We start from the raw sequence: 14,327 nt of genomic DNA on the forward strand, positions 1-14,327 counted from the left end.
AGATGAAGTCATGTCTGTTGAAACTGTATCCGCCGACCGAAGCCGAGAGCGCTCTGTGCAAGCTGATTTTGTCAAATTATTTCAAAATCTACATGAAATTTAAACACAGATTTGAAAATAGAAAGCAGTTTTGTATTTTGGGTAAATCCTGTAGCGGAAATTTGATGTTAAATATTAAAAAATGACAAAAATCCAAGGCACTCTGTAGCTTTTATTACAGCAGATTTGAAAATATCAGGTTCAAAAATGTAAATATTTTCCTCAGTAATACATAATTCTACAGTAAATCACTTTAATATTTGTAATTTATAATATCCTACGATGAGTTTATTTAATCTGAAACCTAAAATCCTTATAAAAGTCATGTTTGAGCTAGTTATTTTTGGTTAAGAACGTTTCCATAACCATAGTTAAAATGCAAAATATGTTAGATTTAACGTGTGTTTTACTTAAATTTTTACATAATTACACGCTTTTATAGTTTCATTCTGTTAAAAATGTTTGTTTAGTTTTGTTTTCAAACCAAAATCATTCAAAGTTTAACTCATTCATTTGAAAAGAGGCTCGGGATGCGCGTTAAATTAGCGTTAATCCGTGCGTAAAAAGCGGACGTCTCATTTAGTGCCTTATTTGGTGTTATCGTTTGTAAACCACTCCTTTATTTTTCAGTTGTTTTACCAGATTAAAGTTATTAAATGTCAAAAAGCTGCAAAAAAAATGTCGAAATTAACAATAAGATTTAGTACCGTATTTCGAGTCCCACAGAAACACCATTTGTGCGTAATAACGTTCACTCCACGTCAACCTCCGTCGGTCTCGCGCCGCTTAAAAGTCACGTAATGTGTTCCTTTTGGCGTCCGAGCGTCTCCTCGCACGTCGCCCCGCTTGTATGTCCCGTAATATCGCTTTACGAAGATGCTGCGGCGGTCCACGATCACTTTTACGCACCACAAAAATATCCTTTGCGCTTTGGTTTAGTTTCCTTATAAGTCCAAATAGGGGGGAAAAATCACGGTAAACAGCCACGAAACAGTTCAAAACACTCGAAAAATGACTTCAATGCAACTTTCAAGCCAGAATTTGCGTAAATAAAGCAGGGATATAAGCAGAAGTGGCCGCTCGGTGCTTCTCTCGCGTCTAATCCAAATAGCGTGTGACAGGGACAGCCTTTTACCGGTACTGTTTTGCATTCGCGTGTCATCCAGCCCAGCTCAGCCAATCGGAGCGCTGAGAAAAAAGTGACAGGACCGAGGGAGGGACCAATCAGGGGCAGGTCCGTGCGAGAAGGGGGCGGGGCTTAGCGGAGAACGGGAGACAGAGGTTCCAAGCTGTCTGCAGAGACGACCACGCCAGTAATCTGCAATTTTTTGAGTTGTTTTGAAATAAATTCGGGGTAAATCTCAAATTAGAAGAACAATCTGAGAAATTTTAGTCGTAAAGCTTACATCTACTTTCATAAATACATTTTGGAATCGAGTTTTGAGCCCATACCGCGTACTTTTAATACTCGTTTGAAGATGCAGTTTCTTTAATAATAAAAAAGAAAGCGTCGATCTTTTTTTTAAACGCGACAATAAATCCGTAATATTAAAACACCAGTGCATGTGAAAGTATGCAGATCTGAAAGTGAAAGACTAAATTCCATGTTTGGCCAATAGGGGGCAGTAAGGGCCTGATTCACAGACGCAGCAAAGGCCCAAAAAGACTCAAAACATCTGAGCAATTTGAGCAAAAACGTGGATACTGTACTTTCTAATATAAATACTACGACTAAAACGCACAAAACTTACAAAATACTCGAGTGTACAATGTTATTAATCAACTTAAACGCAACACGGACGGATATTTTTAGGATTTCAAGTTGAAATTGTTATGAAAATCTGCTCTTGGAATATTTTAAGTGCAATAATACATCGTTTTACATTTTTTTTTTTACAATTATAAGACTACATTTAAAGCGTTTTTATATCTTCGTCTTGATAAAATAAGAACTTAAAATGCCATATGATGTTACGAATTTACAATAATGGACCAAAAACATAGGCCTGTCATACTTACATACATTACTAAAGGCTGATTTGTTGATAAAATTAATGCAGTTTTAAACCTGAAATTGTAACTAGTTTTTATTAATTAGCAAATCTTTAATAGCGTTTTATTAAAATATATAAAATCAGCTGTTGTTCGGTATCGGTATCAAATATTTGGTATTTTAAAGAAGAAATACCCCCCCCAAAAAAAAACCCAAAATGTCAAAACTCAACATTTTACATTTGTGACCAGGTCTGTTGATTTACATATAAGTCTTTTTATATTTATCCAACCACACAAAATCAGCAAAAGAAGAAGAAATGTGATGTAATTTGAAACCTATGGCAATAAAAACAGGCAAAATCGATTCAGAAATGTTCGATAAAGATGAAAATGGCCCTTTAAGACCCAGTTACACAGAAGAAGAAGAAGAAGAGGAGTCAGTATTCTGTATCAATTATTTGGTGTTTTAAATTGAAATATCCAAAAGGAAAAACCACAAGAGTTTAAACTGATCGTTACACAATACCGTACTCTAGAAAAAGAAGAAATGTTATGTAATCTGAAACTCATCTAGCAATAAAAACACACAAAAATGTTAGATAAAGATGAAAATGACCCTGTAGGACTCAGATACAGAGATGGAGAGATGCAGAAGAAGAGCAGTCAGTGTTCTCTATCAAATATTTGGTATTTTAAATGGAAATATCCAAAAGAAAAAACACAAATGTTTATATATTTATCCAACCACATAAAATCTGCATTAGAATCACAATAAAACACACAAAACCAATTAAAAAAACATTCAATAATGATAAAAATGACCTTATAGGACTCATATACGGAGGTTTTGTGCTTTAGGAGACGAAGATTAAAGAAAAAGATTGAACAATATAGAGTAAAAAAGACAATACAAGGTTGAAATTTTGCAAAACTGATTCAAAAATGTTCAATAATGTTGAAAATAGAGCTCACACAAAGAGGTTTTGCGGTTTAGGAAATGAAGATTAAAGAATAGGACTGAAAAATATTGAGTAAAAAGATGAAATTTTGAAAAAAATCTTGTGTAATTGTTTTAAGATGTTGCATAATCTTCAAAATTTTGCAGATTTATACATAAAACATTTATATTTTAAAGCAAAAGAGAATGAAGAAGGTCTGTTTATTTAGAAAATATGGGTAAAGATGAAATTAAGTTTGAAAATCTGGAAGTAAATTGTTTAAAATTTTGCATATTCTCCAGAAATTTTTCCAATTGGGCTTTAATAGTTTGGCTTTAACAGAGGTTTTGTGGTTTAGGAGATGAAGTTGCAGAAAAAAGATGTAACAATATAGAGTAAAAAAAAGCAATAGAAGTTTAAATTTAGCAAAAATTCTAGTGTAACTGTTTTAAAATGTTGGATAATCTTCATAATTTGGCAGATTTATATACAGGAATCAGTATTTGTTATATTTTAATTAGCACAGAGAATGAAGAAGGTCTGTTTATTGGTTTGAGAGATGAGGATGTTAGAAAAAATGGGTAAAGATGAAGTTAAGTATGAAAATTTGGAAGTAAATTGTTAAAAAATTGTGCATAATCTTCATAATTTGGCAGATTTATACATATAACATTTATATTTTAAAGCAGAAGAGAATGAAGAAGGTACTTTTATTGTTTTGAGAGATGAAGATCCAAGAAAATATGGGTAAAGATGAAATTAAGTATGAAAATTTGGAAGAAAATTGTTCAAAATTTTTGCGGAATCTTGAGAATTTTGCAGATTGGGCTTTAATAATTTGGAAGATGAAGACGCTTTAAATAGAGATGATGTTAAAAAATGCACAAAAAACCCAGATCATTTCACTCACATTAGAATTACTAAACAATACCGCACGAAATCTGAAACGTGCGGCAATAAAAAAAGGCAAAACCGATTCAAAAATGTTCGATAAAGATGAAAACGTCCCTGAAGGACTCGTGCACAGAGCGATGGAGCGACGACAGAGACGGAGAGAGAGAGAAGAGGAGGAGGAGGAGTAGTATTTCGCTTGGGCAGCTTTCCTCCTCTCCGCATCGGAAACCGGAGCCGCTCCCGTGATGTCACCCGATCGGAAATCAATGCCCTCGATCAGTTATCAATATTATGGAGCGAGCGCGATCGGCAGGTCTCTGTGACTCGACTCAAACGCGGCGGGTCGGTGTCTTTAAGTGCCGCTTTGTGGTTTGTGGCAAAAAGATGCAAAGATATGGGTAAAATATAGAAACTGGGAATTCAAAATGAAATTTGGAATGAAAATTTTGGAGTAAATCATTTCAAATTTTGCCTAATCTTCAGAATTTTTCAGATTAGGCAAACTATTTTATCATATTTTAATAAAAAGAGAATGAAGAATGATTTGGGTTTAGTGGCTTTGAAAGATGAGAATGCAAAAAGAAGAGGGAAAAAAAGCAAATTCTTGGATGATTTTTAATTTTTAAATTTTTTTTATTTTGCATAATCTTGAGAATTTGCAATATTTTTAATTGGCAGAAAGAAGAATTTGGGAGAGGAGGATGTAAGAAAAAGATAAATGGGATAAAAAAAAACAGCCAAAAAAACAATATGAGTTGAAATTTAGAAGGAAAATTTTGTACTAAAGTTTGTAAAATTTTGTCTAATCTTCAGAATTTTGCAGATTAGTCAAAATATTTTTGTTTAGTTAGAATGAAAAATGATCTGTGTTTAGTGGCTTTGAGAAATGAGAATGCAAAAAGATAAAACAGTGTTTGAGTAAAATTGCAATTTCTTGGGTAATAAAAAAAAAAAAGCATAAATTTCACAATTTGCAGATTGAAATGAGTTCGAGAGGACGAGGATATAAGAAAAAGATGGAACAATATAAGGTTCAAAAACAAACAAATAAACAATACAGGTTGAAATTTAAAAGGAAAATTTTGTACGAAATTGATTCAAATTTTGTCAGATCTTCAGAACTTTGCAGATTAAGCAAAATATATCATATTTTAGTTAGAAGAGAATGAAGAATGATTTGGGTTTAGTGGCTTTGAGAGACGAGAACGCAAAAAGGTAAAACAACAAAAAAGGATTAAAAAAAGCTAATTCTAAGATGATTTTAAAAAATGCACCTTGAGAATTTGCAATATTTTAATTAGCAGAAGAAAAGTTTGGGAGACAAAGATGTAAGAAAAAGATGGAACAATATGTGGTAAAAAACAAACCAACAAAACAAAACAAAACAAACAAACAATTTGAAATTTTTATAAAATTGTTTCAAATTTTGTCTAAACTTCACAATTTGCAGATTCGTCTATCTATCTATCTATCTATCTATCTATCTATCTATCTATCTATCTATCTATCTATCTATCTATCTATCATTTTAATGAGCAGAAGAGTGACTTGGGTTTAGTGGTTTGGGAAATGAGGACGCAAGAAGAAGAAGAAGAACAATATGCGTAAAATACAACAACAAAAACACAAAACAAAAACAGTAACTTCAAGATGAAATTAATTATGAAAATTGTGTACAAAATTGTTTCAACTTTTGCATAATCTTTTACGGCATCACTAAGAGAATAAAGAGTGAGTTGGGTTTAGTGGTTTGGGAGCCGAGGATAGAAAGGTAAGAAAAAGATGGGACAATATGGGGTAAAATCACAATTCAAGATGAAATGAAATTAAAGGTTTTCGCAAGTTTAAAATTTTGCAAAATATTCAGAATTTTTCTCATTTATAGAGACATGTTTGGAATCACTAATAGATGAATTAGCGCATGAAAATGAAGAATGACTTGGGTTTAATGGTTTGTGACTTGAAATTTTAAACGTTTGAAGGATAATTATTAAATTTTTGGCAAAATCTTCTGAATTTTGCTGCTGTACAGAGCAATTTTTGACACAAAATGATAAAATTTAACATACATAATAAAATGAACGACTTGGATTTAGTAGTTTGTGATAAAAAAAATTAATAAAAATAAAAGCTGAAATTTGGAATGAAAATTTAGCAAATTTGATAAATTTTGCTAAAACTAAAAAAAAAAATAAATACAGATGAACATTTAGTTTTTCAATTAGCAGAAGAAGAGAATGATGAGTGACTCGAGAAAATAATTGGGCAATATAAAATAACAATGTAAGATGAAACTTAGAATGAAAAATTTTTAATAAATTCACTGAAATTTCGCATAATCTTCAGAATTTTGCAGACGAATGCACTGAACAAATTTTGTCGCTACTATTCTAAAATTTTTGAAAGAAAAATGATTAATTCTTTATCCAAATTTGGTGTTTTCTTGGTAAAACTGATCAAAGATATAATACAAAAAAATGAAGATTAGTTAATAACATGTTTGGTAATGATTGATTAGAAATATAAAGAGAAAAGTGAGTTCTAAAACTTTAAACTTAAACTTAAAAATGCAAGAAATAGTACAAATATTTCTTAAAAACTGAGATTTATGAAGAAAAAGACGATGATATGAAGAGATTTGAACGCGCCGTGTCTGATCCAACCATAAATAAACTAAATAAAGTAAAAAAATATATCTTTAATTATAATAAACGTACCAAAAATTGAGTTTCCATTCCTGTTTTTCCTCATCAGGTACATGGCCCAGGAGAGGGGCGCGTGTCCGGAGAACTGCCCAGGATTCATGCCTCAATCCTGGGTAAACTTTCTGCCGTTTTCCCACCAAACCCAAATCCGATCCGAGTCTAAATCCGGACGATGTTTTGGGAAGGCTTTTATACACGCCCCGGCCCGTCTCCCGGTCTCTGCGCGTTAATCCCGGGGAGTGAGGGGAGAGGGCCCAGTGAAGCTTGAAGAAAGTGCCCGACGGAGAAGGCCTCGCCCTGGGGGACAGGCGCTCTCTCTGCCCCCGGGCCATCCCCGCGCCCGGATCAAAAATCATCTTCATCTCCTTCGTCTCCGTCACGACAACACGAGTTTGTTTAAGTGCAAGAGAAAAGTCTGACACGGGCGCGGAGAGAGTAATGACGGGTTTGGACGTCTAAAGCTGCTCCGTGGAACTTTTCTGGCGGAGAGCTGCGAGTTACTTATTCATCACGATTAAACGTACTCCTCATCTTCATCGAGACGAGACGAGTTTGTGCGAGGAAAACGTCGCGAAGATGTTCGTGAGAAGTTGGATTCTGTTGAAGGCGTCATGAATGTTCCACAGTGCGGCATTAAAGCGATGGAGTTTGCAAATCCGTGTGTCGTTCGTTCATTCGTTTTTCAAAATAAAACCGAAAATAACAAAAAGAAAAGACAAACAACAATTTTCTTCATTATCTGTGTCAAAAACCAAAATTGAAAAAAAAAAAAAAAAAAAAGGATAATGGCCGATTCCCGTTTCTGTGACTCGATGCCGGACTGAACCAGGACTAAAACAGGTCTAAACCGGTCTCAGTCCTGGTCTCAGTCCTGGTCTCAGTCCCAGTCTGGTCCCGGTTTCCTGATCACCCAACACCCTACGCAGGCGCACCTTCGGGCCCATCTCGACACTCCTGGTTCAGTCTAGTCCTGGTTTAGGATTGGTTTAGGACTGAGACCAGGGCCAGATCGGGAGCAGACCAGGACTGAGACAGACTGAGACCAGGAGACCAGACCGGGAGAGACTGAGACTGGGACCAGACCAGGAGCAGACCAGGACTGAGACTGGGACCAGACTGAGACTGAGACCAGGACTGAGACCGGTTTAGACCTGATTTCGTCCCGTTTTGAGGCGGAAAAGTCCAGCGTCACAGTTTAAGAAATAGGAATCGGCCGTTATCTGTTTTTTTTCCATTATTCACTTCATTATAACACAAAATCAAAAACTGAAAAAAAGAAACTTTCGTCCATTTTATTTTATTTTTTTCTCATTTTGGTTTTGGAAACAAATAATAAAGAAAATAGTTGTTTTTTCGTTTTCTTATTTTTGGTTTTATTTTGAAAAACAAATGAATGAATGACACACGGATTTTTGCATTTATTGTAATTTTGTTTATTGCTCAAAACTACCTTGAAAACCAACGTGAGCGGAGTCGCCTCTCCACAGATCTGACCTGTGACGGTGACATTACCTGTCTGTAGGATGTGTTTGTACAATCTCAGCTCCCTCAGTCTCAAACTTAAAGTGATTAAACTGTGTAACTTTCTGGATTTCTCATGGAAACAGAAAGATAAAACCAGACGTCGTAACTTTCTCCGTGGAGGTAGACACTTTATACTGTCAAAGATTAGAGCTAAAAGAACTTTTCCACAGAAACATGCAGGAGGTGCAGTCATCCAGGGAAATAAGAGGCAGGTTTGTGGAGAGAGAGAAAAAAAAAAAAAAAGAAAAGTTTTTGGATTCTTCAGAACAATAAAAACATCCACTAACTTATGTGACTGGGGAACTGTGTCGCTGCTCTCTCTCCTTTCCCTCATCTCCTCCTTCTCTCTCCTCTTTCTCCTCTTCCTCCTTCTCTTCTCTCCCTTTTCTCTTCCTTCTCTCTCCTTTCCCTCATCTCCCTCCTTCTCTCTCCTCTTTCTCCTTCTCTTCTCTCCCTTTTTTCTCTCCTCTCTCCCTTCTCTCTCTCTCCCTCCTCTCTCCTTTCTCTCTTCCTTCTTCTCTCCCTTTTCTCTTTCTTCTCTCCCTACTCTCTCCTTCTCTCTCCTTCTCTCCTCTCTCTCTTCTCTCTCCTCTGTCTCTTCTCCCTCCTCTCTCCTCTCTCTCTCTCTCTCTCTCTCTCTCTCTCTCTCTCTCTCCTCTCCCTCCTCTGTCTCCTTTGTCTCCTCTCTCTCCTCTCTTCTACCTCCTTCTCCCTCCTCTCCTCTCTCTCCTCTCCCCCCTCTCTCTCCCTCCTCTGTCTCCTCTCTCTCCTTCTCTCCTCTCCCTTTTCTCTTTCTTCTCCCTCCTCTCTCTCCTCTCACTCCTCTGTCTCCTCTAGTCTCTCTCTCTCTCTCTCTCTCTCCTCTCTCTCTCTCTCTCTCTCTCTCTCTCTCTCTCTCTCCTCTCTCTCTCTCCTCTCTCCTCTCTCTCTCTCTCTCTCTCTCTCTCTCTCTCTCTCTCTCTCTCTCTCTCTCTCTCTCTCTCTCTCTCTCTCCCTCTCTCTCTCTCTCTCTCCTCCTCTCCTCTCTCTCCTCTCTCTCTTCTCTCTCCTCTCTCTCTCTAAAGCTTTAGTTTTAAGTCTGGGCTCAGTATCGATCCTTTAGGCAGGACGTCCCAGGGCCTGAGGGGGGCTCCAGGCTCCTGCCCCCGGACACAGAGGTCAGAGAGGGCAGAAAGAACAGAGGGGGCAGAAAGAACAGAGGGGGCAGAAAGAACAGAGGGGCAGAAAGAACAGAGGGGCAGAAAGAACAGAAAGAACAGAGGGGGCAGAGGGGGCAGAAAGAACAGAGGGGGCAGAAAGAAGGGGCAGAAAGAACAGAGGGGCAGAAAGAACAGAGGGGGCAGAAAGAACAGAGGGGGCAGAAAGAACAGAGGGGCAGAAAGAACAGAGGGGGCAGAAAGAACAGAGGGATGAGTTTGGGACGATGGTTCTGTTCTATGTGGGCGACTTTATAGTAAAAGTCAGAATCTGCATTGGAAGTACTTTTACCTGTTCATACTAATAATAATACTAATACTAATACTAATACTAATACTAATACTCATTATAAAAGGTCATGTACATGATATAAGTTTGCACATCTGGACACAAAATATGAGACTTTAATGAATATTTAAATGATATAAAATAAAAATAAGAAAAGTAGGTGTAGAACGAGAACAGAGGAAGTGAAGGTTTGTGTCGGTTTTGGTGGAACCACAGAGAGAAAAAAGAACGAGGCCACAGAACCAAGACGACGTTTGAGAAAGACGAGACACGAGTGACACCCAGAGAGGAGAGAGAGAGGAGAGAAAGACGAGTGACACCCAGAGAGAGAGGGAGAGAGGGAGGAGAGAGAGAGAGAGAGAGGAGAGAGGGAGAGAGAGAGGGAGGGAGAGAGAGAGGAGAGAGGGAAGAGAGAAAGACGAGTGACACCCAGGAGAGAGGGAGAGGAGAGAGAGAGGAGAGAGAAAGAGAAGGAGGAGGAGAGAGGAGGGAGGGAGAAGAGGAAGGAGGAGGAGAGAGAGGAGAGAGGGAGACAAGTGTCACCAAGAAGAGAGGGAGAGAGAAAGAGAAAGGAGGAGGAGAGAGGAGAGAGAGGAAGATCAGTGTCACTAAGAAGAGAGGGAAGAGAGAGGGAGAGAGGAGAGAGGGAGGAGAGGAGGAGAATGAGGAGAGAGAGAGAGAGAGAGGAGACGAGTGTCACCGAGAAGAGAGAGAGGAGGGAGGAGAGAGGGGAGAGAAAGGGATGAGAAAGGACAGAGAGAGAGGGAGGAGAGAAGGAGGAGAGGAGGACCAGTGTCACTAAGAAGAGAGGGAGGAGAGAGAGAGAGAGGAGGAGAGAAAGATACAAGTGTCACCAAGAAGAGAGGGAGGAGAGGAGAGGAGAGAAGAGAGGAGGGAGGAGAGAAAGGGAGGAGAGGAGGAGAGGGAGGAGTGAGAGAGAAGTATCACCAAGAAGAGAAGGAGAGAGAGAGAGAGAGAGAGAGAGAGAGAGAGAGAGAGAGAGGACAAGTGTCACCAAGAAGAGAGGGAGGAGAGGAAGGAGAGAAGAGAGGAGGGGAGGAGAAAGCGGAGAGAGAGAGAGTGAGGAGAGAGGAACAGAGAGAGACGAAAGAGAGGAGGAGAGCCGGAGGATAGAAAGACAGAGAGAAAGAGAGACAGGGAGGAGAGAGAGATAGAGGGAGAGAGAGGGAGGGAGGAAAGGACAGAACGGGGTAGAGTAAAGAGAGAGAGAGGGCGAAAGAGGGGGGGTAGAGAAGAGGCAGAAGAGAGAAGAGAGCGGAGAGAGAGAGAAGAAGGAGCAAGAGAGAGAAGGAGTGAGGGGTGAGGGGAAGAGAGGTGAGAAGAAAGAAAGGAGAGAAGGAAGCGAGAGAGGAAACAGAGAGAAGAAAGGAGGGAGGAGATGAATTGAGAGAAAGTAAAAAGCGAAATAAGGACAAAGGCAAGAAGATGATTAAGAGACAAAAAGAGTGAGCAGAAAAACAGAGGAGTGAAGAGAGAGAGGAACTGAAAACAGAATAAAGGAACAAAAAGACGAAGAGATACTGCATGGACACCAAAAAGAAGACGTCATCATAAACCGGTGATTATTGTAAGAAAAAACAAACAAAAAAACCCCAACAGAACTCAATAACTTCCAGGGAAATGTTCTCCTCTGCATTCGGGTAAAAAAATTTATTCTTAAAGCATTTCAGTTTTACTTTTGCTTTATACTTCTGCAATTTTGCACAAAAATAAATCTGTAATCCAACTGCTCTGCCTTTTCTCTCACCACAAACAAGCCGCAGAGGAAAGTAACAAAGTAAAAGCGGTAAAGTACTGCGCTTAAGAATACTTTTTAGGTGTCTGCGGATACTTTTTACTTCACGGCATCTGTACTTTCGACTCCAAACACGACTGAAGAGTAAAAGTATTTTTGAGACCCGCTGAAAAGACTGAGGGTTTATTTTTAACACGTTCGTAATTTGAGCAAATGAAAATATACACAAAATCAAAACAGCTGGAAAAACAAAACAAACATTTGATTCGGTTGTTTCTGTTGAACAAAATTCAGCACAAATTGGAATCGAAATCGCTGCATTTGAAGCTTTATCAGAGCTCAAAATCTGAGTGAAATACTTTTACTTTTTACTCTTTCAGTACATTTTAAAACAGACACTTTAATTCTTTTACTTAAAGGTTGTATGGAGGATTTTTTTTTAGTTTCAAATTGTCATTGAAAGTTTAAAATACCATTACAGAGACGCAGCAGCCTTGTAATTATGATTAAAAAAAAAAGAAAGAATGAAAATCTATCAGTTGTGGACGTAGTGATGCCAGATAAACATCAGCCAATAGAAAACGAGGCTCCCTCTTTTTCTATTGGCTGTTAGGTTGTCAGTCAAACTCCCTACATTTTTAGTGTCGGCGCTCGGGGATTATGTGGTTTATGCGGCGGTTCTTTGAGGCTTTTTCAAACTGTAGCTTCCTTGCAATTCGCACAAAGTTCACGACCAGTTCGCCGCGAAAGAAAGTCCGAAGGGTCTAAAAACTGACGCGTCGGTCGCTAAAATATTTCTAGGCAGGTCACTTCAACAGTGATTCTGAACACGCACTGGATGTAAACAAATGTGATTTCTAGAGTAAAGAGGCGGGAAGAGGAGATGTTTCTACTGAGGAAGGTGGTGTCGCACATGCACAACATTTGAAAAAGGACGGTCGCTGTATTTCGCTTCCCTTAAAAAATCCTCTATACAACCTTTAAGTAGATTTGATACTTCTACTTGAGTATTTACTACTTGAGTGTATTTTAAATGTGTCTGCAGTAGTATGTTTTGCCCTTGCTTCTCTCTGTCCTGTCATTAGCGGCTGTTGCGAACTGATATGTCAGAAAATCAATTAATTACTTTGAAGCGGCAGTTAACTGCATCCGCACAATGGGCCTCATGAATAATAGAGCAGCCGGCACGCCACGCCAACTACAGGCAATCGCTAAGTCCCCCCTCCCTCCCTCTGCCGCGCCGTCCGAGAGAAGACATCCGCTTCAATACACATCTGCAGACACGGGCCCCGCTCCAGGTGTCTGCAAATTAACGGGGATTTAAAGACGAGGATGGATCACCGCCGCACGGAAACACCAGAGAGAGTTTAAAGGGACACATTTACACCGGTGTTATAATGTAGTTTCCTGTGTTTTGTTTCATTCACACACGTTTAAAACGCACAAACCTGCAGATTTAGGCTGAATTTTTTTGTGGTAAAACCAAAGAACTATAATAAAATCTGAAGATGAACCCAAGATGGCGTCGTGTTGTTTTCAGTAGGGACGGGCATTTGATTAAATTTTCTTAATCGATCATCGGGAGAATTAACGATCGATTTTTGATTAATCATTAACGCTTTTATATTAAAATGATTATTATTACTATCTGCACTACTAATCTGCATAAATAAATTCAACTTTACGACATATAAACATAACGACTCTAGAGCCACATCAGCCCGTTTGACATTATAATGTGTTTGATGCAGCTTTGTGCAAGTCTCACAAAAATGAAACTTAAAACCACATGGCTCATTTGCATAAACTAAGCGAAGAAAAAAAAAAGCTCTTGTGCACTGATGCGGTTCAGTTTCTGTCGGATTAAAAGACACGACTCAGTGGAATACAGGTTAGTGTGAGCAGATTTCGTTTGTGAAAACCAGGACGCCGTTATTATCAATTAACCGACTAATCATGCCCATCCCTAGTTTTCACTGGTCTGTGCTCATTGACTCATGGGCCCAAAAATAATTTACTAATTTACTTCCTCAATCCGGATGAGCTCCTCCCACCTGCGTGACGCCTGTAACGTGCACGGCGTGGAGTGTTTGGACCAATCAGAGCGAGAGCCGCTAGAGTGAAGCAAGTGCAGTCTCAGAGCGAGGCTAAGTCTGACAAAGCGAACTTTTAGACGCTTTAAAGGTTGTATGGAGGATTTTTTTTTTTTGTTTCAAACTGTCAGTGAAAGATTAAAATACCATTACAGAGACGCAGCAGCTTTGTAATTATGATGACCAAAAAAAAAAAGAACGAAAATCTATCAACTGTGGACGTAGTGAAGCCAGATAAACATCAGTCAATAGATAATGAGACTACCTCTTTATCTATTGGCTGTTAGGTTGTCAATCAAACTCCTTATGTTTCTAGTGTAAGTGGCTCACCGGCACGCAGGGATTACGTGGTTTATGCAGCGGTTCTTAGAGGCATTTTCGAACTGTCGCTTCCTTGCATTTCGCACAAAGTTTGTCGCGACGGCGGACGAGAATCCACGACCGGTTCGCCGCAAAAGAAAGTCGGTTTTTGAGGTCGCTGAAAGAAGAAGAGAAGAGGAAAAGTAGCAAAGCCAAACTGAGGTGATTCTTGGAGATCTCGTCCAGCGATGGCGCGACCGAAGCAGACGAAGGGCCTAAAAACTGACGCGTCGGTCGCTGAATTACTTCTAGACAGGAAACTTCAACAGTAATTCTGAACGCGCACAAAACTGTCGCTGTATTTCTCTTCCCTTAAAAAAATCCTCTATACAACCTTTAATGATTTAAAAAGTTTTCAAAATCTGACCTTTATGAAGCCCTGTCAGCTGATCACAGGCAGTTTGATTTCCTAAATTGCATTGTGCTCTGAGGGAGAATTTTTTTCTGGGCCCAAGCTCCCAGAACTGCAGTACCTGAAACTTCCACTAGTCGGACGGGAGTACAGACTGTATAAAACAACTCAAATGAGGCTCACGAT

At 38.8% G+C, this 14,327-nt stretch overlaps 1 protein-coding gene across 3 annotated transcripts in view; it reads right to left on the reverse strand.

Moving 5' to 3' along the window:
* The window catches only part of runx1 (RUNX family transcription factor 1), an 84,562-nt gene that overhangs the window by 44,826 nt on the left and 25,409 nt on the right, over window positions 1–14,327 (reverse strand). Inside the window, exon 1 of one of the 3 annotated variants that reach the window (XM_055166476.1) lies at window positions 747–1,156. The exons of the other annotated variants lie outside the window; for them this stretch is intronic. Coding sequence (XP_055022451.1) covers window positions 747–774 — 28 coding nt within the window. The 5' untranslated portion in view covers window positions 775–1,156. Of the gene's footprint in view, window positions 1–746; window positions 1,157–14,327 lie in introns of those variants that run through there. 3 annotated transcript variants of the gene reach the window in all.

This window comes from Boleophthalmus pectinirostris, unplaced genomic scaffold, assembly GCF_026225935.1.
Source record: "Boleophthalmus pectinirostris isolate CB_2022bp ecotype Guang Dong unplaced genomic scaffold, ASM2622593v1 HiC_scaffold_11, whole genome shotgun sequence".
NCBI classification, from domain to species: Eukaryota; Metazoa; Chordata; class Actinopteri; order Gobiiformes; family Gobiidae; genus Boleophthalmus; species Boleophthalmus pectinirostris.